General features: G+C 45.2%; 1 protein-coding gene across 2 annotated transcripts; it reads left to right on the forward strand.

The window, feature by feature from the left end:
- Positions 1-1198: 1198 nt before the first annotated feature.
- On the forward strand, positions 1199-24591 carry MAL (mal, T cell differentiation protein (MAL blood group)). 2 transcript variants are annotated; one of them, XM_083494938.1, is made up of 4 exons: positions 1199-1502; positions 21495-21662; positions 22358-22486; positions 24194-24591. In XM_083494938.1, exons 1-4 carry the CDS (start codon positions 1416-1418, stop codon positions 24266-24268), a joined length of 459 nt encoding a protein of 152 aa, XP_083351064.1. In that variant the 5' UTR covers positions 1199-1415; the 3' UTR covers positions 24269-24591. The 2 variants fall into 2 exon arrangements, with proteins under 2 accessions (XP_083351064.1, XP_083351063.1); XM_083494937.1 differs by lacking the exon at positions 1199-1502 and adding an exon at positions 14546-14708.
- Positions 24592-26035: the final 1444 nt, after the last annotated feature.

Raw genomic sequence — 26035 nt, forward strand, 5'->3', positions numbered from 1 at the left:
CGGTTCACTGTCCCTCAGACCTTTTGAAGGGGAAAAAATGAACGAATTCCTATGCTCCACAAATAACCCAGAGATGCATTTTAAATAAAAGGACACATTCTACTCATGTAAAAACACGCTGATTCCTGGACCGTTGTATTTTAATCTTGTTTTTAAGTTGCATTCATTCAACTTGTTTTTAATTATTGCTTGTTAGCTGCCCTGAGCCTGGCCTTGGCTGGGGAGGGCGGGGTATAAATAAAAATTATTATTATTATTATTATTATTATTGTTTCACTAAAGGACTTTTGACTTTGTGCGCTCATTTACCAAAGACACAGCGCCAGCGGCATCACTTGTCATTCACAACGGCGGCGCTTGTCAGACTTGGGGGCGCTGGGTGGATCTTTGCACTCCGGCAGCACATATGCTAAAGACTTCCCTGCACACGAGGAAACTCCAACCCCCCCCCATGTGCTACGCACTAGAAAACACAAACTTCACTGTTGACACTAGTGTTACACGCCACCCCAGTCTCCACCGAGCGACTGCACGAGATCCCAGGGGCTGCAGCACTTACCCCGGGTTGTGTTACCACTGGGAAGATTGAGCCACAGCGGAAGCTAGTGCCTTTAAGAAAGATGGTTTATTAACACATATTTATACTTGGAAATCTGCAGTGGACGGGGTGCTGAACATTATACCCCAAGAGTGTCTCATAGCTTCAGCAAGCTTGGATCCAAAGCAACGGTCAGTAATGGTTCCTGGTCTCGTAGGGTAGCCTCCTCCAGCCACAGCCAAGATGACCTCCAGGGCCCGCATGGACTTCTGGCCTGCCCAGCAGCTCTTAGAAGACCGACCTTTGCTCTTCTCCCCAGCACACCTCTTCCCCACAAACCCAAGCTTCCTGTAAAACAACACTTTCCCCAGTCACTTCAGGGATTCCTTGTCCGGCACAGTTCTGTAGTTTGCATAATTTCCCCTTCCTATACCCAAATGTTAGCTAGATTCTAACATTCATTAATTTATTGGGTTTGGCTGGCTGGCGTCTCCCCACAAACTAGTAACAATATGGTGTGAAAGTAGTCTCAGAAGAGTTCAACCCAAGTGGAAAGCACTGTGGGTTTTGAATTACACTCGCTGCACCTGCCCTTCGGATATAACCGTAAGGTGCTTGCAACAGTGTGTGACAAAAGATGACACCCTTTGGAGCAGCCTTTCACTCCTCCCCAGGCACAAAAACAGAAGAAGAGGCAGGTCCTTCTGCTAAGCTGGCCACACCTATGCTGAGCTCCTTACCTGGAGGGCGGGCAGCATTAACATAGGGAAAAGGTTAAGAACTCAGCCACTCAAGAAGAGCACAGGGAAAGAGCATTTGGCTTGGAAGGGTGAGGGCGTCTGCGTGGTGAGTTTTGGAAGGGAAGCGAAACAGAAATATGTCTTCAACAACCACCGGCTCCAGTTTACCCAGCGGCATGAAGGTCCTGGCTACTTTCCCTGATATTCTGGCCATTCCTGAATTTGTAAGTATGATTTTCCGCTGTTAAAAACAGAACCTGGTAGCTAGGACATTCCAGTGCAAACCTAGGAACATTTACTAGGAGGAAAGTCCGGCTGTATCAAACAAGGCATTTCGCCCTTGTGTGTCTTGGGATTGTGGCTTCTGCTTCCTAGTGACTTTCTGAGCAAAGTTTCTAGATTTCCCCCCCAGGTTTGGTTAGCTCTCCCCTTTGTTCTCTCATTTACTGGAACATTTACTTTTCACTATGATCCCCTTCTTTAAAAACAACAAATGAGACTGGTTATCAAATATTCAAAAAGGACAACTGGGAAAGAAATTACCCCCCAAACCAGATGTTGATGGGATTTGAGTTGTTTAAATTCTGCTTCTAAATGTTTTGCTTTGTTTCTGTGCACATATATATTTTAATTCTGAGAACATGCTAAGTTATTTGACCTTCAAGGTTATACACTGCCGCACAAATCCATGCCTGGAAACAGGTGTACCTCGTGCAGGTGTGTGTAGCATTCAAGCAGCTAATTAGTCAGGTGAACTGGTAGCCTATGCAGTAGAGCAAATCTTCAAGGTCTGCTGAGCATGCAGCTTACTGGGAAGGCATGGTTTGTTACTCTCTGGTATGAAGAGAACTGGCAGGTTACTCAGTTACTCTACTTCTCATGTTGATAAACATCCATAGTGCAAATGCAAAGGTTTGGGCAGTGTAGAGTTGGAAAAATGGCGGAGAATTAAGACTGCTTCTGTCCATCGCTATTTTGCAGGTGGAATCCAGTTAATCGCTGGCAAATTCAGCATGCACAATAAAAGGGGATTTGAGCTGTTGTTAAAAAAACCCACAGATTTGTTGCACAACAATAACAGCCATGTTTTGTGGTTAGGAAAGTGATAGTAAATGCAGACATTCCAGTGTCCTGGTTTCAGATTTGATCCCTGAATCTCCCACTTTTCCTTAGGATGTCTCTATTTTCATTAGAGAAGTGTTGGAGGCTATGGAGTTATCCAACCCCCTAGCTGTCTGAAGGCAATCCTGTATAGGGAAGGTTTTTTTAAAAAAATGTTTAATGTTTTATTATGTTTTAATATATGTTGGAAGCTTCCCAGAGTGCTGGGGCAACCCAATAAGATGCAGTAAATAGTAAAATTATCATTATGGAATGGGACGTCCCTATTTTCATCGGAGAAATGTTGGAGGGTATGGAAATGCATCTGAAAGTGTGGATTGCTGAGGTGATGTCATATAACATCCCCACAAACGAATTGGAACAAACGCTCAATAACTGTGATTAACAATAACAATAGATGTTGTATCACCTACCTGCAAATTTTGTGCAAGCAAATGAGAGTTAATGAATGCTCAAGTTTGGAAGAGACTTAAGTGATGGTGAGAGGTTAAGCAGGAATGGCAACTCATTCAGCTCTTACAGTAGCTAGCTTAAATTACAGTTAAATCCTTTAATATTAGCCTCATTGAGTTCAATGAAGAACATGGCTATTGCAGCCTTAGGGGACAATGCTCCCTTTCCAGAACTTTCCATGCCAGGAAAGTGTTTATTGCACTGTCATCTAGCCCTTCTTTCAAGATGCTCAGAGTGGCAGCGTTCTCTCTTTCATTCATCATCACGACAACCCTGTGAGGTAGCTTAGGAGGAGCGTGTGTGATTGGTCAGCCAGTGAGCTTCATGGCTGAGGGAGACTTTAAACCTGAGATTCCAACACATTATCTGTTACAGCTGAGCAGTTGGGTTCTACTTGGGCCTTGAGCAGTGTGAAACAGGCGGAAATTTTGGCACCAAAGTGGAAAGGTCGTAGCTATTGATTTTTGATCTGTTGTGTTACATGTCTGAGGTACAGGAGCTCAGCTGAATGGGAGCCCCAGGACTGCTTGAAGAGCTCATTACATCTGCCTGTTATTTTACCTAAACATTTGTGCCTCTTATCCAGGCTGCTAATACCCTATACCTTTAAAACACATTCAAACCACTTTCTTTCCCTCCAATGATTCTGGGTACTGTAGTTGACCACACGCACATACCCCGAGCTGCAATTCCTAGTGACTCTTAACACACTACAGTGCCCAGAATTCTTTGAGCAGGGAAATGTGCTTTAAAGGTAAAGTCTGTACACAGTTCTATGTGCCTACCTCTGATGCAGCCATCGGATGTGGTTTAAACAATACATGATTGTTTATTCATTATTTGGCACCTTTTCAGCTATAAAAGGTCCATGTATGGTTTGGGGTAGAGCCAAGGTATATGTGTGGAGGTCTAACAATTTGCTCTCATACTGATCCCCCACAGCTGTCCAATTTAAGGCCATTTTAGATATGAGAAATAAGCACACAGGAATGCTAGTTGTGTGATTATTGTCACGTCTGCTTTGGCCCTTAAAACAACCCCCCTCCCCCATATAAAATGATAAGAGAGGAAATGAATGAATGGAATCCAACCATCTTACATATGTATGTAAAAAAACTAGGCATAACAGATTGCTTGCTACTAAAAGGAAATGGATTTGCATATGTATCTACGTTTTCTTTTACAAGCAATATATTGTTTGATATTGTTGATGCTGCGATTTCAGAGGTACCAGTAATTTGTATATTGGTTTAAGGAACTAGATTTGTATTTCTTTGAGAAACGGAGGGCATAAGAGCCAACTCCTAGGGGCCTAGGTCCTTTCTGCCCTTCTCGCCAATAAAATATTTGAGGGGACCACACCCCCCATAGTGGATGGGCATTGCCTTTCAAATAGTGTGTGTGCTTGTCTTGTGCATGGCTTGTGATCGATTATGGTGGTGAGCCTTACCTGCCCCCCCCCTCAATATTTTATTCAAGTTGCTACCCCTGTCGGAGGGCTCTGTTAAACGTGACCACAGAGAAGTTTAATGGAGGAGGGCAGGTGCTTCACCCAGCAGTTTAGGAAGCTCTGTTAAACCTTGACGCAGGCTTGGCTTGTTGCAGGAGGGGTGGCAGAAATGCTTGGGGCAACCTGTTAAGGGGTGGGTGAAGTGTGTAATAGTTGGGGGGGAAGCGGCGATTGCCAAATGAGTATGTGGGGTTGGTGAGCAGTGGCAGCAAGGGTGGCAAACCCTTGTTAAACATACATTTTTTTAAAGAGAGAAGGTGAACTATGATATCAAAGGTTTTGCATTAATATATCTTAGGGATATTGAATGGTTTATATAGCAGGATGTGTGGCATTATTTGCTATCCTTGATAATATTTCTATTATTATTTAAAGTTTGTATAGCCATAAAAAGTGAAATGAAAAGAAAGGGATTCCTCCACTGGACCTGCTGTCAACAGCTGGTGAGAGTGAGTTGAATAGATGGAGATCTTTGGTCTAAGACTAAGTCAAGGGGCTGGAAGATCAGACTTTGGGAGCTCTCTCTGCAGAAGTCCTATGTCACATCTAGTTGGGCTCTAACCACCAAGTCACCACAGTGTTTAGCCATTCCTTTCATTGGAGGAGTCCTCCACCAGCAGATCTGGGTCCACTTGGCTACTGCTACAACAGGTTAAACTTTGGGGAAATTCCAGCACCTTTGCCAGTGCTTTTCTCTTCGGTTGCTAGGGTTTGGGATGGGCTAGTGGAATATCTGCTTAATGTTGTCACCTCTGCGGACAGCACCTGGACTTTTAACATCTGGACAGCATGCAGAAATTGGGTTTTTGTGTGTTTTCCGATTGGAAGCTGCCATCTTGGGTGAGCACCTCTCTCTGTTTTTGCACAATTGCCTAAGTGACTTCTGTGTTTGTTTTTTCTTTTTTTTAAAATACAGCAACCCTAACCCTAGCTTTGCACTGTAAGAGTAAAGTAGGGCATTTCTACGCTGCTTTGGGGTGTGATCTTGCTGTCAAATGGACGTGTGCACTCCTTTGCAGAGTCCTCCATTTGTAGGGCGACTGGAGGGCAGTCCTCTATTTTGAAGGATTACCCAGCCCTAATCTGGTTTAAGGACAGAAACACCTAAGGAAGGAAGGCCACCTAGATAGCAAACACATTATCTGGTCACAGTTTTCCCCACTGTGGTACAATGTATTGTGTTTCTATTTAAATGAGAGCAATTATTTTGAAATTTGCATCTATGCATACAGACCCTCCAAGCATGGGCGTAGCCAGGCCTTTTATAGGGAGAGAGGGCAGAACCTCAGTTAGTTATGTATTTTTTATTGATTTTTATTGATTATGGGGGGCAGCTGTCCCTCCCTGCCCCCCCATGTCTACGCCTATGCCTCCAACTGTCCCTATTTTCCAGGAACAGTCCCGGATTTACAGAAGGCATCCTGGTTTCTGATTTGATCCTGGAATAGATCAAATTAGTATGGTTTCAACGACAACAATTCTATTTATACCCTGCCCATCTGACTGGATTGCCCCAGCCACTCTGGGCAGCTTCCAATATATATAAAAACATAATAAAACATTTAACATTTTAAAAAAACTTCCCTCTACAGGGCTTCCTTCAGAAGTTTCCTTGGCTCGGGAGGTTGCAGAAATCCATACCCTCCAACATTTTGCCATTGAAAATAGAGACTTTAAGGGAAAGCGGGATATTCTGATACCAAATCAGAAACCAGGATGGCTTCTGTAAATCCAGGACCGTCCCTGGAAAATAGGGACACTTACAGGGTCTGTAGGTGTGGGGCAGGTAAAGACTAGACTGAAAGGCAGTTTGTAGAGGTATGTGGAAAGTGTAATGCACATTGCCAGCAATCAGCCGAGTGGGTAAGGCCAAACCAGCATTTGATGCAGTCCCACTGCCTTTTACTTAGAAGGAGCAGGATTTCACCCTCTGAGGACTGTGCATTTGACTGCTCCACTTCACTGTTGTTACATGTAGAAAGATGGGAAAGGGACCAAGAGGTTACGCTGCATTTCTGGAGGGCAAAACAAATCGAGTTATCATCCTGGCAATCCTGTAAATCTATTTTAATGGCCTCTTAAATGGTTTTTATGGCTTGAGAGCCCCACACAATACACAGAGAAAGGAATGTAGAGCTAAAAGCAAACTCAAAACGGGTCTGCCTTTTCTGAGAAAGGGAGATTGGCTGGAGGGAGGAAAGATCTGTGCCAAACGGGTGAAGAGTTTTATGTCTGCCTTAGATCATGGGGGTGTCCCCCCATGTCTCTGTTACATCTTCCTATAACCTGGGGCCTTCCAGGTGTTGCTGGACTACAACTCCCATCAGTCCTAGCCAGCATGGCCTATATGGCCAGGGATGATGGGAGTTGTAGTCCAACATCGTCTATAGGACACTAGCTAAGGAACTTGGAAAAGTTCTGAGAACAAAGCTGTCTCTGGAATGTACGAAATGCATAGCAACACCCATCCTAGAGAGAGAGAAAGAACGAGAGGGACTTTCTGGAGGGTAAGAGCAAAAAGATGACCAATCTGTGTACCTGTTGCAACAGCCCAAAGGTCCCAGCACACCCAGTTCTGTTTCCCTCTCTTAAGCAAACTGATAAAATACAGCGGAGCCCCATTGTGGAGATATCAAGAACTAAAGCTGGCGCAGGTGTTGCCCACCCAAGGAAAGATTAGGGAATGGGTGCAGAAATTTTGCAGCTTAAAATCAACTTCCCACCCAGTTGACACAATAGCAGAGAATCTGATAGGGAGGGGAGATTAAGCAGAGGGTGGTGGCGATGGAGAGAGGAGAGCCCAGTGGCTCCAGAGCTGGAGGGGAGGGGAAAGGAGGATTAATGGCCCGGTTGCTCTGCGTCGTGCAGTGGTTGCCAGAAACCTGTTAAACCAGGCTGCCTGCCAGGGAACAGAGACTCCAGCCGCCCGCCTGCAGCATGCAAAATGAAGAAGAAAAATATTAGAAAGCAGTTGAAAGGGTTGGGGGGTTTGCCCATCCCTTGCGTAACTGCGAAGCCTTCCCTCCCTCAGGGACCTCTGCCCCTGACCCCGGCCAGATAACCCAGGAAGGGATATTGGGGTTGTAGTGTGCAGCTGAATGAAAAGGTCAGTGCCCAGTGTGAGGCAGCTGGGAAGAAGGCAAATTCCATGGGAGGGTTCATGAAGGAAAGGCGGCAAAAATCTAACTTCCAATATCTCAAGGCCTTTATACAAATCTATGGCGTGTGACCACACTTGGAATGGTGTGTTGTTCAGTTGTGGCCTCCTCACCTCAGAAAGGATATTGCGGAGCTGGGAAATGGCAACCAAAAATGATCAGGGGTGGGGTGGGGTGGAGCAACTCCCTTATGAGGGAAAGCTACTGCATTTGGAATTTTTAAGTTTAGGGAAAAGGAGACTGAGAGAGAATGTGATAAGAGGTGTGTGAGATTACACACGGGCTGATTCTGGACACATCAAAGAAGCATTTCAGTTAAATGCCTTGTAAACTTTGTATGAGAAATCAGGTTGGCAAAAACGGAACTCCACAGCGCCATCTGTTGTCACAGTGTTACAATGCATAAACAACACATGTAAAGTGCTTTTTCTTTGCCAATGTAGCTGAGTCCATGGAAAAGCAGGTGGGGGAAGTTTTTTTCTCCCTTTCCCATATTGCTAGAACCTGGGGCCATCAAATAAAGCTGAATGGTGGCAAATTCACGACAGAGAAAAGGAAGTTGTTCTTCACACAGCAGAAAAGCCAATAATGCAATTTGCCACCACAAGGTGTGGTGGTGGCTACCAGCTGGGAAGGTTTTAAAATGGGACTAGACAAATTCGTGGAGGGTAAGACTATCTGTGGCTACTAGTTGTGAGGAAGCTTTGTTGCCTTCACTGGCAGAGACACAATGACTATGAATGCTGGTTGCTGGAAAACCCATACAGAAGAGGGCTCTCATCTGACTGGAAACAGTAGGAATCAGGGTGCTCATTTATACAGGCTTTTGGTCTGATTCAGCACAGCTCTTCTTAAATTTTTAATCTCTAAATGAGGCTCTGGTTGAACATCTTAATGTGGCCACGTGTGAAATTATAGGAGAGGGGAGATGCTCAAGCCTAGTGAGGAAGCACCATTTTCTGGCCTCATAGCTTACCTGGCATAAAAACAGGGGACAAAATGGCCTCAGGGGTGGAGTGGTTGCACCAGATAATTGACACCGAGTAAAACAAAAAGTTTAAGCCTGCAGTAGCTACCTGGTGGCCCTCTAGATTTTGATGGAATTCAATTCTTATAATCCCTGGCTATTGTCCATGCTTGATCAAGTTGGAATCCAAAAGAGGAGACTGAGAAGAGATATGACAGCCATCTTCAAATATCTCAAGGACGGTCACAAGGACGATGGAGCAAGCTTTTTTCTCTCTCCTGCTATTGAGGGCAGGACTCAAACCCATGGCTTCAAATTACAAGAAAGGAGAGTCAGACTAAACATCAGGAAGAACTTTCTGACAGTAACAACTGTTTGACAGTGGAACATTCTCCCTTCAGAGGGTGTGAACTCTCCATCATTGGAGGCTTCTAAGCAGAGGTTGAATGGCCATCTGTCATGGATGCTGTAGCTGAGATTCCTGCATTACAGGGGTTTGGACTAGATGACCCTTGGGATCTTTTCCAACTCTACAGTTCTATGATTTGATAAACATCTGGAGGACCAAAGGTTCCCTACTCCTCGTGTTCCAGAGACCTCCATCAATGAAGCGACCCTTGTTTAAGAAGAACCTTCCACTCACTGAATTTTCTCTTGCAAATCCCACAAACGTATTTAGCATTGCCTAGAAATGTCTTGGGAAGCCCCCATTCTCCTTGCCATATGTCATTCTGTCCTGATTCTACCCTCCTCACTGCACTCGTCATAGAATCATAAAATTCTAGTCCACCGTGATGCAGGAATCTCAACGAAAGCATCCATGTGAGATGGCCATCAAACTCTGCTTAAAAACCTCCAGTGGAGTCTACCACCTTCCGTGGAAGTCCATTCCACTGTTGAACAGTCACACTTCGTGACATCCCAGGCACCCATTGAATTAGGAGATTTGGCTGCATGCCTAAGCTGGGGAAGAATGTGTCAGTGTCAAGCAACCTATGCCCATTTCTAAGAGAACTTTGTATGCCTGTCTGAAGCAGCGACATAGCTAGCCGCTTGGGTGCCTGGTGCTGCGAGCGCATCCTGCAGCCGGGGGTGGGGCAAGCTGCCCATGGGGGCGGGGCGAGCCAAGGCAGGGCACACTACATGGAGCCTCTCCGCAGCCTCCCCCTCAGTTGTAGGGCGGCTGAGGTGGTAAGCAGACGCAAGCCCCACACTGCTTGAAAAAGCAGCGTGGTGGAGATTTAAGGAAAAGGAAGGAACATATTGTCATATGTGGTGGGAATGCAAATGCCATAAAAAAGGGAAATGATATACAATGAATTGAAAAAAATGTTTAAAATGAATTTTGTCAAACACCCTGAAGCCTTTTTGTTAGGAATCTCAAATCAAGAGCTACCAAAAGAAAAATGGACATTATTTATGTATGCTACAACAGCGGCAAGAATCTTGATTGCACCATATTGGAAGATGGAAGAAATGCCATCAGAGGAACAATGGCAAGAAAAGCTGATGAACTATGCAGAATTGGCTAAGTTAACAGACAAACTACAAGAGGACAAAAAGGACTTCAAAAGAGTCTGGGAACCATTTACAGTTTATTTGCAGAAACAACAGAATGGACTGGATTCACTGGCAGGATTTGAATAAACTTTCACAACTTCATTAGTGGTAGTGTATCTGAAGAAGTGTGCTTGCACACGAAAGCTCATACCAAGAACTAACTTAGTTGGTCTTTAAGGTGCTACTGGAAGGAATTTTTTTGTTTTGACTATGGCAGACCAACACGGCTACCTATCTGTAACTTCATTTGAGTAACGCATATTTTAGAGAAATGATAAGGGGTTTTATTTTTGTGTAGGAAAAGCAGGATAGGATAAATAAAACTAAATAACTCAGCAGAGGGGAGTTGTGAGCCCTTTTTTAAAAAAAAACCACACAGATATTTTTGCCATGTTGTCACCCCCCTCAGTGATAACACCCAGGCCAGACTGTACCCCTGCACCCCCCTTCCTACACCACTGGTCTAACGTATTCATTGCTAGCAAATGAAACAACCTGCCCATGATCTGGCAACATGCCCTGCAGCAGATATTATGCTTGTTTCCCTATAACCCAGAGAGTTGTCCCTGCATTTGACACCAGTCATTCTTGTCATACCACGTCACTCAGAAGTTTCCAAATGTAGCACGTAGCTGGGGAAAAGCAGCCCAGTCCAGTTTGTGTGTTGAGTCAAAGCACAGTGTTGCACAAGAAGAGGCGCTACGGTCATAGGGAAGCTCTAGAACTGGATACAAATTCATACCATAACATGGAGCGCCCGTAACATGAAAGAGCCCTTGGGACCATAAAATACTAAAAAGAAGTTATTGTTGCCTAGGCCAGGCTTCGCCAGCCTGCTACCCTCCAGATAGGTTGGCCTGCAGAACCCATCAGCCCCAAGGAGCACGGCCAATGGTAATGGATGATGGGAGCTGTAGTCTAGCAACTTCTGGAGAGCACCAGGTTGGGGGAGGCACTACAGGCAACCTTCAGGTAGAGCATCTGCAGCCACGAAGGCTTTTGCTGTAATAAGACTGTCACTCTTAAGGTGCAAAAGGACATGGTGCCCATAATTCATCATCCCTGACCACTGGTCCTGCTAGCCAGGGATGATGGGAGTTGTAGTCCAAAAAAAGCTGGAGATCTAAGTTTGGGAAACCCTGATCTAGAAGAACAGCAGCCCTGGGTTCTCCTCTTCTATCATCTTCTAAAACAAGATGTATGGTGTGATCAGGACATTCTTCTGAAGACTATTTTCCTGCACACACAAGCCCAGTGAATCAGGGCAGGGGGATCTGGATGCTCCAGATCCACCAACCTGGTGCCCTCCAGATGTTTCAGACTGGGGCTGATGGGAGTTGTGGTCCAAAACATCTGGAGGGCACCTGCTTGGCAAAGGCTGATCTTAATTATGTACTGTCTTGGAAGGGGCCGATGGGGCTTGTGAGCCTGGTAAGGTAGTCTATCTAGGAGAAGGAAAACTGTGATCCTAAACCTGCCTTGCAGAACATCTTTGAGACAAGAAAAGGCTTTAAGGAGTAATCCCATCACAAATCCTGAGTGAAGTCCCTAAGGCAGTTGGATGGCGCCTTATATGCCTCCTTCCGGCAACTCCTGCAGCCAAGCTGGTGCCAAATGTATTGCTCTGCTTTCCTTTAGACCCCATCAGCGAGTCTTGTCATCTGGGCAGCCAGGACCTCCACACACACTGCCCAGGCTTCCATCCTGGGAAGGGCACCTTTGTGGTTTGACTTCACCCCTGGAGGTATACTCCATTGTCTCTTGAGACCGTCAGACTAATTCCAACAACAAGAGCAACATTGTCTTGGAACCAACAGACATTGCCTTACCCTTCAGCACCTGACAAAAGAAAGAAAGGAAAAGGAACGTTCTTTGTTATTTCCCTATTTCCACACCAAGGATTTCCCTTAAGTTGCCTCCCTCTCTCCCAGCTGCTGCGCACGGCTGGGGGTGCCTTTCTGCCTGCAGTATTCATTAACTCCGCATTCGCTCCGCCTTGCGCTGGCTTCTCGGGCAATGTGTTGATAAATTGACCATTGCAGATTCTTCCGCAATGGATTTGCATGTGGTTTGAAAATAGCTGCTGCTTGAGTGTATTCAGCAGCATTTCCTCTCCAGGGGGTGGGAAGGGAATCATCTTCTCTCCCCATCCCTGCTGGCCAGAATTAACTTCCAAAGAGGATCGAACCCTCAGTAATTATGAACTGCATCCTTAACATGCCTCTAAATCACATCTGCTCTGTGTGCGCAATTGTACCTGTTCCAGGGGCATCTCTACAAATGTTAGGATGCGAGAGGTAAACAACATGGTGGCTTCCATATATTGGTGGAGGGCTCAGCTCCCATGAGTCTCAGTCAGCATGACCAATGGCCAGGGATGATGGAAATTGTAGCCCAGTATTATAGAGGGACGGAGGGGACGCGGGTGGCGCTGTGGGTTAAACCACAGAGCCTAGGACTTGACGATCAGAAGGTCGGCAGTTCGAATCCCCACGGCGGGGTGAGCTCCCGTTGCTCGGTCCCTGCTCCTGCCAACCTAGCAGTTCGAAAGCATGTCAAAGTGCAAGTAGATAAATAGGTACCACTCCGGCGGGAAGATAAACAGCGTTTCTGTGCACAGCTCTGGTTCGCCAGAAGCGGCTTAGTCATGCTGGCCACATGACCTGGAAGCTGTATGCCGGCTCCCTCGGCCAATAAAGCGAGATGAGCGCTGCGACCCCAGAGTTGCCTGCGACTGGACCTCATGGTCAGGGGTCCCTTTACTATCAAGGGATGGGTTCATGTTGGCTACCCCGAGGGGTAAGGGCCATAGCTCAGTGGCAGAGCATCTGTTTTGCATGCAGAATGTGCTTGGTTCAACCCCCAGTATCTCCACCTAGGTCAAGGAAGTCCCCTGCCTGAAACACTGAAGAGCCGCTTCCACTCAGTCATTATAGGCATGTGTTTCCCCAATTTGGATCTCCAGCTGTTTTCGGACTACAACTCCCATCATCCCTAGCCAGCAGGACCAGTGGCCAGGGATGATGGGAGTTCTAGTCCAAAAACAGCTGGAGACCCAAGTTTGGGAATCACTGGTATGTAGACAATACTGAACTAGATCAGTGGTCTAATTCAGCAAAAGGCAGCTCCTATACTGTTATAAGGAACACATGTAAAGTGAAGAGGAGGAGCTCCCGTCTTGATACCACTCAACTTCTACACGCATATTTCATATGTTCAGTAGGTGCTCCCATTGCTGATGATTCACACATGAGAGGGAGGTAGCAGTTGTCGGCACCCGTCTGTCTCGAAAGACAATGGAGTGCGCCTCCTGGGTAAAGTCAAATTGCTGGAGAATCACAGCGCCTGCTGTGGCTGCAGAGACCAGTGATTCGTATCTGCTGCCTCCTGTGTTGTTTTTGCTGCGTTAGCAGCACTGAAGTGACCGCATTGGGGTGCAAGCCTGGCCAGTGTGCAAGGAGGTCTTAGACTGCCCAGATGACAAGACTCACTGATGGGGTCTAAAGGAAAGCAGAGCAATACATTCGGCACCAGCTTGGCTGCAGGAGTTGCCGAAAGGAGGCGTACAAGGCGCCATCCAACCACTATGGATTCGTGTAGGGTTTACTCCTTAGCCTTTTCTTCTCCATGTTCAGATTTTTCCTTGGGGTTTACTCCCAAAGCCTTTCCGAGAACCAGTGTGGTGTAGTGGTGAAGAAGAAGAAGAAGAAGAAGAAGAAGAAGAAGAAGAAGAGGAGTAGTTTGGATTTGATATCCCGCCTTTCACTCCCCTTCAGGAGTCTCAAAGCGGCTAACATTCTCCTTTCCCTTCCTCCCCCACAACAAACACTCTGTGAGGTGAGTGGGGCTGAGAGACTTCAGAGAAGCGTGACTGGCCCAAGGTCACCCAGCAGCTGCATGTGGAGGAGCGGAGATGCGAACCCGGTTCCCCAGATAACGAGACTACCGCTCTTAACCACTACACCACACTGGCACACTAGCGGTAGACTCGTAGTCTGGTGAACCGGGTTCGCGTCTCCGCTCCTCCACATGCAGCTGCTGGGTGACCTTGGGCTAGTCACACTTCTCTGAAGTCTCTCAGCCCCACTCACCTCACAGAGTGTTTGTTGTGGGGGAGGAAGGGAAAGGAGAATGTTGCCGCTTTGAGACTCCTTCGGGTAGTGATAAAGTGGGATATCAAAATCAAACTCTTCTTCTTCTTCTTTCTCATCAATGAGTATAATTGCAAGGCAGCAGAATTTTAGGTCCAGAGTATTCCTTCTCCTAGATGGGCTTCCTTCCCAGGTTGACAAGCCCCATCTGCCCCTGAGACATAGCAGTAGGCTTGGAGTAGCCCCAAACGTTGTAGAGGGCTCCCTCTCTAAAGTTTTTTTGTTTTGTTTTTGTACTTCTAAAGTAGAGAGAGAACCTTCCAGACAGTCTAATGAGGACTGAGTGTCCATAGAATGCTGAACCCCTAATAAGGTGAGATGAGGCACTTACCTCAGGGCAGCAGGCTGCGGGCAGCTGGGTGAGGCAACAAGTCTGGCCTCTGTAGGGCCTGCCCTTCCTCCTCTAACTTGTGTACCCACAACTGTCCAACTATTAAGCCATGTGCTCCCAGGTAGCAGATCAAGAAACTCAGGACCACTTGGGAGCAGAGAGCGCAACAGCCATCGAGGTACATTTTAGTAGCGTAGATGAAATATTCTACTGTGTTGCTTTAAAAAAATCCAACCCTCTTCACCAGGAAAGAAACTTAAAACCAGCAGTGCCTGGGGCTGCTGCTGCGCTCAGCCTCACCTGAGAAATGGTGGGCCAGCTTCTGTTTCCATACAAACAAGAAAGCCCTTTTCATATTTTGTTAGTTTGTCAGCTCTTGAAAACAGTACCTGGATTGGATCTGTGGAGTGGGGTATGGGACAGGGCCTGGTGCTGTTGGCTGATTGTGAGGGATGGGCAAGTCTTTATCAGTTTTGGTTTCTCTCTGTTTTCCATTTTGCCAGTTAAATAAATTCACTTCTCCACATTTCCATGTGAGTTTGGTTTTTTTAAAAGATAAATAAGGCATTGTGAAAATCCATCTGAATTTTAGTGCAATTTTCTAATATACACATTTTTGCATGCTATTTTGTATGCAATTTCCGTTAAATATAATGCATTTGTTTGCATTATATTGCACTAATATATGCATTTTTAATAGACACTTTACCTTCCAATATACATTTTTGTACACGTGACATGGTTGGAGAACTGCATTGCAAAATTGTGAAGTGTGAATTTTGAAGGAAGGCTGCATTCCCATTTATGTATTGTCTCAGAAAATGTGAATTAAATAGGTTTGCCTATTGAATTTCTCCCCCCCCCCCATCTATTGCATGGAAAAATTCAGAGTGATTTTTATTTTAATATGAGCCTATTTCATTGGCACTTCCTGAAGCAACATGTGAGCTAAGTTCCAACTTCCCTTTGGAATATGTCCCCCTCTGGGTTTTGCAATGCAGTTTGCCAACCATGAGATGTACATGAAGATGCATATCTGGTGAGACTATTGTGCAACATGTACAACATGTCTCAGGGGAAAGTACTTACAGAAATAGGTATGTTTTTTAATGATAGACTGATGTGGAAATGTTGAGAGCTGAAGTTAGGAAAAAGAAGAAACTGGTGCCACCTTCAGACCAATGCTGTGAGGCTGCTTTGCCTGTGACACCATTAAATGAATGAATGGGCAAGGCTTTAGCTCCCTGATACAACATCTGCTGTGTATGCAGAAGGTCTCAGGTTAAATCCTTGGCATCTCCAGGTACAGCTGGGAGAGACCCGTGCCTGGAACTCTGAAGAGCTGCTGTCGTCCACTCAGACAGCCATGAGTTAGATTAAACAACAGGTACCTTCCTGTGCTCCCGGTTTGCCTTTACAGCCAAAACATTTCTCTTCTCTCCAGTGCACACATCTGCATAAAGAGAGGTGCAAAAACGAAAACAAATTTGCAGTCTATGCTCACTCGCTTTTAAAATGCGTGTTTCATTTTACTGACAATGAAACAGTAAGCAAAACAAAAATGAAACTAGGCCAACTCAACAATGAGTTGTTGACATGGCACAAATAGGGTTGCCATATATATATTTTTTAAAAGGTGAAAATCCAAACACAAAAGTTGTCCAGCTCCCCCCCCCCTTTTGCCAAAGTTGATGAGCTATTTGTTTGTTTGTTTGGGGAGTGGAAAGGAGTAGTGCTTTTTCTTCTTTGGGCCACAAAGAAAATGACGCTTTTGAGCTTTTCTTTAAAAAAAGAAGAAGCAAAAAAAAATGATACTTCGTCATGGGTTGCCATACGTCCGTGTTTCCCCAGACATTTTAACCAGCAAATGAAAATTTCCGGACGCTGCTTTTGACAGCCGAATCCCGGCTATGTCCGGGAAATTCCAGACGTATGGCAGCGCTAGAATGACATTAGCAAGATGGACCTGATGGCTCCTGAAAACGTATTACAGCCTAAAAGCAGACAGTGGCAGAGATGAGAAAGTGGTGAGCTGACAGTAATTTTGTGTGCATGTGCACATGAAGAAATACACAGGCTTTGTTTCACTTGGAGGTGGGGGTTCAGCCTGAGTCCAGAAGTCCAGATGTTGCTGGACTAGAATTCCCATCACCCTGACCATTGGTCATGCTGGCTGGGACTGAGGGAATTCAAGAATATCTAGACAATCACAGGATATCTGGTTCTAGCAGTAATTCTGGAATGTGGGTATGCGAAAAGGGACTAGTCGCCATCAGTTCCTTTCTACCCAGTGCTCTTAATATGCAGCACTTTTAAATCAACTGATGCTGCAGTCCTATACACACCTAAAGGTAAAGGTAAAGGGACCCCTGACCGTTAGGTCCAGTCACAGATGACTCTGGGGTTGCGGCGCTCATCTCGCTTTACTGGCCAAGGGAGCCAGCGTACAGCTTCTGGGTCATGTGGCCAGCATGACTAAGCAGCTTCTAGTGAACCACAGCAGCGCACGGAAATGCCGTTTACTTTCCCACCGGAGCGGTACCTATTTATCTACTTGCACTTTGACGTGCTTTTGAACTGCTAGGTTGGCAGGAGCAGGGACCGAGCAACGGGAGCTCACCCCGTCGTGGGGATTCGAACCGCCAACCTTCTGATTGGCGAAGTCCTAGGCTCTGTGGTTTAACCCACAGCGCCACCCGCATCCCTGGGAGTAAATACACTTTAATTCAGTGGAGCTTACTTCTCAGCAGACATTGTGCTTTAAAGCTCTACCTGCTTGTATGGTCAATTAAAGCCCTGCTTTTTATACTTTCTGCCCTGCTTAGGAGAGCATCATCCCCCGCCCCCAGTATTTAGGTAACACCAAGTTATTATGCATGGTGTAGAGAAAGTTGGTAGAGATGTATTTTTCTCCCTCCCTCATGGACATCCAACAAAGTTGAATGTTGGAAGATTCAGGATGGACAATAGAAAGTACCGGTACTTCTTCACACAGCGCATAGTTCAACTTTGGAATTTGGTCCCCAAAGAAGTAGTGATGGTGATTAATGTGGAGTGGGCAGATTCACAGAGGATGAAGCCATCAAAGGCAATGCTCTACATACATTGTCAGAGGCATTATGCCTCTGAATACCAACTGCTGGGGATCATAACTGGGGAGAGTACTGTTGTGCTCAGGTTGGGCTTCTGGGCTTCCCACAGCCATCTAGTTGGCCACTATGAGAACAGCCTGGCTAGATGGTCCATTGGTTCCAGTAGTTGCTGGTGCCCATAGAGACTGGTAGAGCAGAAGACTTAGAACCCAATTGTAGTTGGAGTCAATGACAGTCAGAGCTGGCTGATTCTAGTTTTGACCCTATTGAGTTCTATCATGGTAACACTGAGAGTAAGGAGAGGGAAACTGATAGGGAGGAATATACTGGGTGTACGTAAGAAGGCAGGCAGGTGGAGGCTGGTTAAGGGCAGAGTTTGGTGGGGCAGTACCCCTTTCCCCTAATGGACCCCTTCCACTGTTTCTTCTTATGTTTTTATCAGCTATCTAGGAAAAGTAAGAACTCCCATGAAACACCTTGCCTGAGCCTCATTGTGCACTCTGACAGCATATACTCTCAAATCAAAAAGATCTGAGAGAAGATCGTAGAAGTAGCTAGTTTATTTCAGAAAAATCAAGCAATATTTACATAATTACAAGACATGGTGTGAAAGGACGGAACATAGCCAAGGCACAACACAGGGACTGCAAAAAAGCAAATTTCAAAAGTCTGTTTGATGCATTTTGCTGTTCCCTAAAGAGTCTTACCCAATAGATTATTTCTGAGTTGTCCCGATGAGAAAGAGAAGAAAGAGCTTCCCTGCCCCCAAAGCCAAAGAAGTTCTGGCGGAGGAAGCTAATTCGGTATATTATTTTCTCTAGACTTCTAGAGATTTCCGATGGGCTTTTGCGTCACAGATAACAAAGAAAGGAACTAAGTTCCACATTCTTTAACAAGGTACTATTCATGTCATCAAAAGCCTGATCTGGGAATATTGGCTTCCCCAGTGTCTTCCACACAATAGATTTCCTTTAATTTCCAAAACAAAATCCTTAACTCTTAGGTCTTGGGGTTGTCACCCCCTTCCCCATTGTCTTTGGAATTGCCTGACCATGAACTGCTTTGAATTTTCCTCACGCCTAAGAATGTTCCATCTCATCTTCATTCATTTATATCTCAAACTGAAAATATTAACAGAACTATTGTTACTAGAGAATCTGCTAGAATGAATCCTTTATCTTCTGTTATCATTTTTCCTGCGTATACAAATGTGGTAGAAGACTAATTTATATGAGCGAAAGTTCTGCGATTGACAGAAAGATGGCTTCGTTTGAAAACAAAGCGAAAAGGGCAGAGGTAAAAATCATGACAGCAAATCTAGCTTGAGAGGAAAATAAATCTACCACACCTTTTTAACATGTGCTGTTACGAGAGATTGGCAGCGATATATATAGACATCAGGAGTCAGGTGATGCTGAAACAAGAGAGCAAAGGTTTTGGCGGCTAAAATGAATCTTATTTCCTTTCATCTATATTAATGTGCAATATGGGCGAAAATTGGGGCCAGGCAGGACAGCCACCTTATTACTGGCTCCTGTAACTTTAACAGGAACAAGATATAATATTAGCAGGTGCTAGTGTAGATCTCTAAGTTTCATCTCCCCCTCCCCACATATTCTGCATTTTTTGGTTGCATTTCTTTTATAAACAATCAAGATGTGCATAAATTTTGTGAAGTAGTAATAATTGTTAGAGGCAAAGGTTGGCTTCTGGTCGCTTGGCAACTCGATTTGCCATAACGTTTTGCGTTGCTGGCCGGCAATGTTCGTTCAGGGCTTCTGTATGTTTGCCAGCTGAGCATGGCAAGGTGAGAAGCATTTGAAAGCAGGGCTGGGCAGCTGTTCCAGGTGCTTTCATGCCAATATGTTTGCGCAAGGAGGGGCAGCTCCTGGCTATGATATTACTGGTCCTCTCCTCCAATGCACACTGGCCGGGGATGTTTGGCACCCCACCCCAGCATTGCGCCTTTAGTTCTAAGAATAGTTACATTTGTACGGAGAGGCGTGGCAATCTCCAGCAGCTGGAGGGATGCCAGGAGCAGAGCGCTGCCTTTCGCCTTATTGGCGCTGCTCTCAGACTTCCCTCTTGGTACCTCTTGCTTATCACCAGCACCACTGTCAATGCTAATGGCAATCTCAGTTCTCTGAGTGCTGTTCCTTCAGAAGCCAAAACGGCACCAACCCACTGAGTGGTTAATGCACATAACAATTGACCGTTGTGCACATTTACCAGCCTATTGGGGATTATGCAGAATGACCGGAGAATGTACAAAATTCATTTGATATATGCCTATTTTCCGAGATCTGTAGGAAAATATGTTTATGTACCAGGAAATGTGCGCAGTTCCCTCTTAATGGAAGGATTAACTGCACATTCACCATGAGACTTGGTGAACGTGCACAATGGCTGGTTGCTATGCACAGTAACTGCTCAACGCACACATATGGAGAGGGAGGGAAAGAGAGGGAGGAACAGCCAGTCTTGAGTTTGAACATCTATGCACCTAAAAGCATACGGCATTTTGTAAGCACTGAGAAGATATTTTAATCTAGAAGTTAAAATTCTCTCTCCCGCTCTGCATCTTAGTGAGAGTCTGTATACATGCAAATGGACACCAAATACTAGTGTACTAATCTCATTCCATTTCCACCTATATTGCTGAATATGTTTTGAGTTGCATTTATTCCAGATTGCATATAAGATCTTCCTAACAACACTTAAGTTTTATTTTATTTTAAATGTTTACAATTTATTTATTCCATTTTTAAACCATCCATTTAGATACCAGGATGGTTGACAACATTAAAAAACAACACACCACTATAAAATTACAATATCCATATAATAACAATAACTAAAACAACTGTTAAAAAACTCTTTTATTATATATAGGTTTGGACTAGATGACCCTTAGGCCACCTTCCAACTCTGAAATTCTATGATTCTATGATATCAATGTATAAATACAGCAGCAGATTCCACCAATAACCTAAAACTTTACCAGACTACCATTGCCTCTCAAAGGCCTGGATAAAAAACAAGCAATTCACTACGGCAGCCAATGCAGAAGAAGTGAATGAATCTTCAGCATTCTGCAAACCTGAGTCTTTGGACAGTGATCTATGGCTTTAAAAGGAGGGGCGTTAACAAGAAATATATCTATTTCCTCTGTGAACATGTTGGAGGGGGACTTTAGGGTTGTATTGAGTGCTCCTGGGAAGCGTGGATCTATTGGTGGCAAGCAAACCTTGATTTCTAATAGTAGTAAGCCAATTGTTGATAGGGGCCCAGCAGTACTTATATTGTCAAAGCTGGGAAGCAAAATTGCTGTTGCAAAACTGGTTGGATGCAGAGGAATTGTGGGAGGCACAAGCTGGGGAACCCCCAAGGGAACCCCCAGGGGAAGAAGGCTCAGAGCCAGGGGATTGGTGGTGGGACAACAGTGAGTGGACAGAGGGAAAAGAGGGAGAAGACTGGGAGGAGGAGGTGTCAGAAGCTGAAGAGGTAACAGGGTTTAGTGAGCTAGGAGAGTCTGTGGCAGAGAGCAGTTCAGAATCAAGGGCAGAAGCTGAATCAGAAGAGTAGGATGAGGGAGGCAGAGGTGAGTCTGGCTGGAGAAGAGGCACAGGCATCTCCCTCTTCTGCTGCAAAGTGTTCTCCTGCTCCCTGGTCTCCCAGAACCAGGAAAAGCACACTTTCCAAAACAATATGTGAATTGAATCGCAGTCATCCTTCAAAATGTGCACTTCTCTGCATTTTGCGATGGAGTTGTCCAGCCAAGTAATTTGTACGAAAACAGGTCTTCCAGAACAGATCTGATTAACCGTTGTAAGGGCTGGTGACTGAACTACTTTTCTTACGCTTTATTGTAGGTTTTTGGCGGCCTAGTCTGGATCTTGGTGGCTTCCACGAAAGTTTATGTTCCGATGAGTCAAGGCTGGGTGATGTTCGTCTCAGTGTTTTGCTTTGTAATTTCAACATTGCTTTTGTTCCTATATATGTGTGGCGCTCATGGAGGGAAGTCAGCTTGGGTTGCTGTGGTAAGTCTCTTTGGAGAGATTAAAATACCAGTCTACTCCCCCCCTCAGCCCCAAATAAAGTGCTATTTATCCATGCATCAGGTGTCACATGACCTAGATTTTGGTGGGATAAGCAGAGGAAAAGGGTGCCATAAAACTGGAGTTTAAACAAATTACAGTTCCAATGTTCAAACACAAAGCAGGAAACTGTGCTTTGTGTAAAAATGGAAGCCAGTGCTTCTAAACTCCTCCCTGCGGCTGTGAAGTGCAGTGTGTGGGCCAGAGTGTGAGCACTGTGGGGTGCTTCTCATTATATCAGAACGAGCCTTAGTATGCCATGAGAAATACATTTAAACAGAGCCCAAAGTACCCACTCACAGAGGAGGCTACCTGCCAAATCTTAGTATGAGTTGCTGCTCTGAAATTGGCATCTATTTAGTTCTGAGGCATGGCCAGTTCAGAGGCCCTGGCAGATTCTTGCCCAGAAGTGCATGATCCTTGCGTGCTTTTGAAAAGCATGGCACCGACTCTGCTCAGAATACAGCATTCATCTCCTCCTGGATACAAACTCTCCCTCTAAAGCAGCGTATCCTATAAAACTGCCACTAAGCAAAACAAACTTCTCACCAGTGTCAGGTGTTCTCTGGCACAGGGGTATGGTGGGGACACCTTCTCTTGCGCTGGTCTTAGGGTCTTTGTGTTGTTTTCTTTTCCAGGATGCTTTCTACCAGGTAATTGCTTCTCTCTTCTACCTGAGTGCGTCAGTTGTGCAAGCCTATACTACCTATGGGCTGAAATCTCATCCGGATCATTTTAAATACTACCAAATAGATATTGCAGCAGTGGTGAGTATATGTCCTCGCTTACAACACACACACACACACACACACACACACACACACACAGACACACTGTATATCTATCTATCTATCTATCTATCTATCATCATCATCTTCATCTTCTTCTTCTTCTTCTTTGGCGATTACTCGTAGCCAAGTAAGATTGTCTTCCATAAACACGGTTTTAACAATGAGTCCGTAAGTGACTGTGGAGGCCAATTCTGGATCCACACGTCCTTCCACAGTGGGGACATTGGTTTCCGGGCAGGAGTTGATCACGGTGTGGATTTGCCCAAATGACTTGTGAAAACTGCAGAGGACAAGTGCCTTCTTAAAGAAGCATCACTGCTTTCCCCTGGGGCAAAGGATGAATTGCCTCTGCCGTGACACATGCGTGAAATCACCTGAAAACAATATATGCTGCCTATATGTTTGTTTCCATTTGCATGCAAGTGTGTGGTGTAGTGGACTAGGACCTGGGAGAACAGGGTTCGAATCCCCACTCAGCCATGAAGCCCACTGGGTGGGCTTGGACCATATAGATTCACAAGTGACATTGAATTAAAGAGCAGCATTGACAAAGCGACCAATCAAAGTAAATGATATAACTCCAGTCTCCCTTAGCCCATCTAGTTGTGTTACAAATCTACAGGAGCCGGGTTGCCCCCCAAGATTGGGGGGGCTGGCGTGTGTGTGACATCACACACGCCATGGGTCGTGTGACATCACACACGTCTTCCAATGCCATGCAAGCCAGACTGGCCCGGCCTAGTGGAAGTCTGCACCAGCCTGCATGGTGCTGGGAGATGCTGTGCAGGCTGGTTAGACCTTGTTCGTCGGTTCGGTCTCCTCTGCCCCCTCAATATTTGGGGGCTGAGCCCCCTGAGAAAGAATATTGAGAGGGCTGACAAAAACCTCTGCCCCCTAGAGTTGGCATGCCTGTACAAATCTAAGTCCCTAGCATCACAGAGCAATAAAAATTCATAGTTACCAATCTTAAGGCAGTAAACAGGGTCCTCACTTAGTCCTTTAGCAAAGCTCACAAAGCGAGGCAGATAGCAACCAAAAAGGAAGAAATACCTTTAAAACACCTTTAAAAAACAACACGCCTTTGATATCAATCCAAGGGGTTGGACATTTCCAATTCTAACCCCCCCCGGTCAATTTTACAGTTGTTATGAGGAGACCCACCTAAAACATGGGGCTATGAATCACCACAATCCACCTGGAAGGGGGAAATAGGAGTGACTGGGACCCCAGCTGTTTTAGTGGGATCCTTGACCCACTTCCAGCCTTGATTTGCCAAGACAATTTACTGCCTCGCTCTAGTTTAGGCGGCATGGCTGCTTTTCTGCTGTTCTAATCATAACGCCAAAGTCCTCAGGAGCCTTATCAAAAGTGGCATGAAGGGCCCAAGCCACTTGTAAAGGAGAGACACAGTCCTGGTACAATGTCATCCATTTCGATCCATCATGGCTGCCCTATCGTGCCTATATAGGGTACCATAAGTGCCGGGTGGGATGCATACGCAGGGCCTAGCAGGGCCCAGGTGAACTGAGGCTGCATACCTGAGGTAGGCCGGGCGAGAGACAAGAGCAAGTGCAGCAATACACACAGTAATGTGGGAAAAGATATTACGGAGAGATGCTCAGGATTGCTCATGAACTAATTTTAGCAAATCGACACACTGAACCCTCTTCGTTTCTCTTCTAGGTTTTTGCCTATGCAGTCACATTGACATATGTGATCCACATGGTGTTCTCGCTGCTGAGATGGAAGTCCTCTTAAATAAATAAATGAATCTCTGAATGTCTTTTTAAATTTGATTTTTGCAGGTGTATTTGGTCAGTTACTCTCTATGTGTATCTAAAGGATTGTGTTTCTTTGGAAAATTTGTATACATAACAGTGTACTTTTATTGTATGCCGACAAAAAAAAAAATCCTTGTGCATCTCTTTTTAGCTTAATTCCTACCCCACTCCCTCCCCGAATTTTGGTCAGATAGCTTGAGGAACCGAGGAAACTGGGAATATCTCTTAAATATATTTGTATTAAAAATGTCTTTTATGTAAATGGAGGTAAGGTTTGTACAATAAAAAGCTTCAAGTAAATTGTCTGCTGTTCTCTTTTTCTAAAAAAAAATGTTTTCCCACCTCCTGCATGAGCAGTGTGAGGCGGCCAACTTCATGGGTGACACAAAATTATTTGATGTGAGGGCTCATCCACTTCCGTTTGTCCTAAGATTTTGAGTCATGGGTCTGAGATGTCTGTCCGCTTCCCCTGGGAAACCCCACTCTTTACTGCTGAGTTGGAACAAACATCAGTCGGGTTTTCTGCATATTGGTGTTTCTTCCAATTCAGCAGTAAACAGCGGGTTTTCCTAGGGATGAAAAAAGAACCTCTCATACCTTTGACTATAAAACTTGGGACTGACAGACATGCAGGTGAGCCCTGGGAGAAACAAAAGCAGATTGCAAAGAGCTCCAAAAGGACGTCTCCAAACTGGGTGAATGGGCAACAAAATGGCAAAAGCCGGTTCGATATAAGTAAGAGGAAAGTGAGGCGTCTTGGGGCCAGAAAAGCATGACTTCAAATATATGCTGATGAACGTAAAATGACATAAGAAAGGCGCATCAAGTCCAGCATGCTGTTCTCACAGTGGCCAGCTAGATGCCTCTGGGAGCCCAAAAGTGCAACAGGACGTGTGATTCTCAGCAAGTGGAATCCAGAGGCAAAATGCCTCTGACAGCGGAGGCAGAACATGGTTGCTGTGATTAGCAGCCACTGGTAGCCTTATCTTCTGTGAAACCATCCAGTGCTCTTCTATAGACTGTTGGGTCTGATTGGTTGGCGACTAACCAGGAAAGAGATTTGGGGTCATGGCGCATAGCTCAGCGAAACCATTGACCCAGTATGCGGTGGCTGTGAAAAAGATGAATTCTACTCCAGGGACCGTTAATGTATGAGATGATGTTCTCAAGAGCAGTACCCCGATTATGGAATCCACTTGGCACTGATCCTGGCTGGTGGCTTTTATGAATCTTTTTGACATCTTTACCCAGGCAAGTGATGTGTTTTTCACTCTTGTTGGGTTTCTTTGTGATTTGATCTACTGCCCTTACTAGAATCATAGAGTTGGAAGGTACCCTAACCATCATATAGTCCAACCCCCTGCAATACAGGAGGAATATATGCTCCTGTCCCATACAGGGATTGAACCTGCAACCTTGGCATTATCAGCACCACACTCTAACCAATTGAGCTATCCAGGCTGACAACGTTTTACAATATTGTACAGTGCTGGTGATGTACTGTATACTTTGATGTTGTTCCCTGCTCTGGGATTTATTGTAATGAACATTTTATTTCAATGAATTCATAAATAAATTGAGAAAGAGATCAAAAATAAAACTGCCAACAACACAATGTCAGCCCACACTCTTCACTGTCCCTGCTTCACACCTCAAGTGTTTCTTTCTGTTTGGAATATATCCCTGAACTCTGATAAAGCCTCTTGCTTGCCCAGAGGGGTGTGTGAATGTGTGTAGGAACTAG

Source organism: Podarcis liolepis (assembly GCF_965112155.1).
Source record: "Podarcis liolepis genome assembly, chromosome: 3".
Taxonomy (NCBI): Eukaryota; Metazoa; Chordata; class Lepidosauria; order Squamata; family Lacertidae; genus Podarcis; species Podarcis liolepis.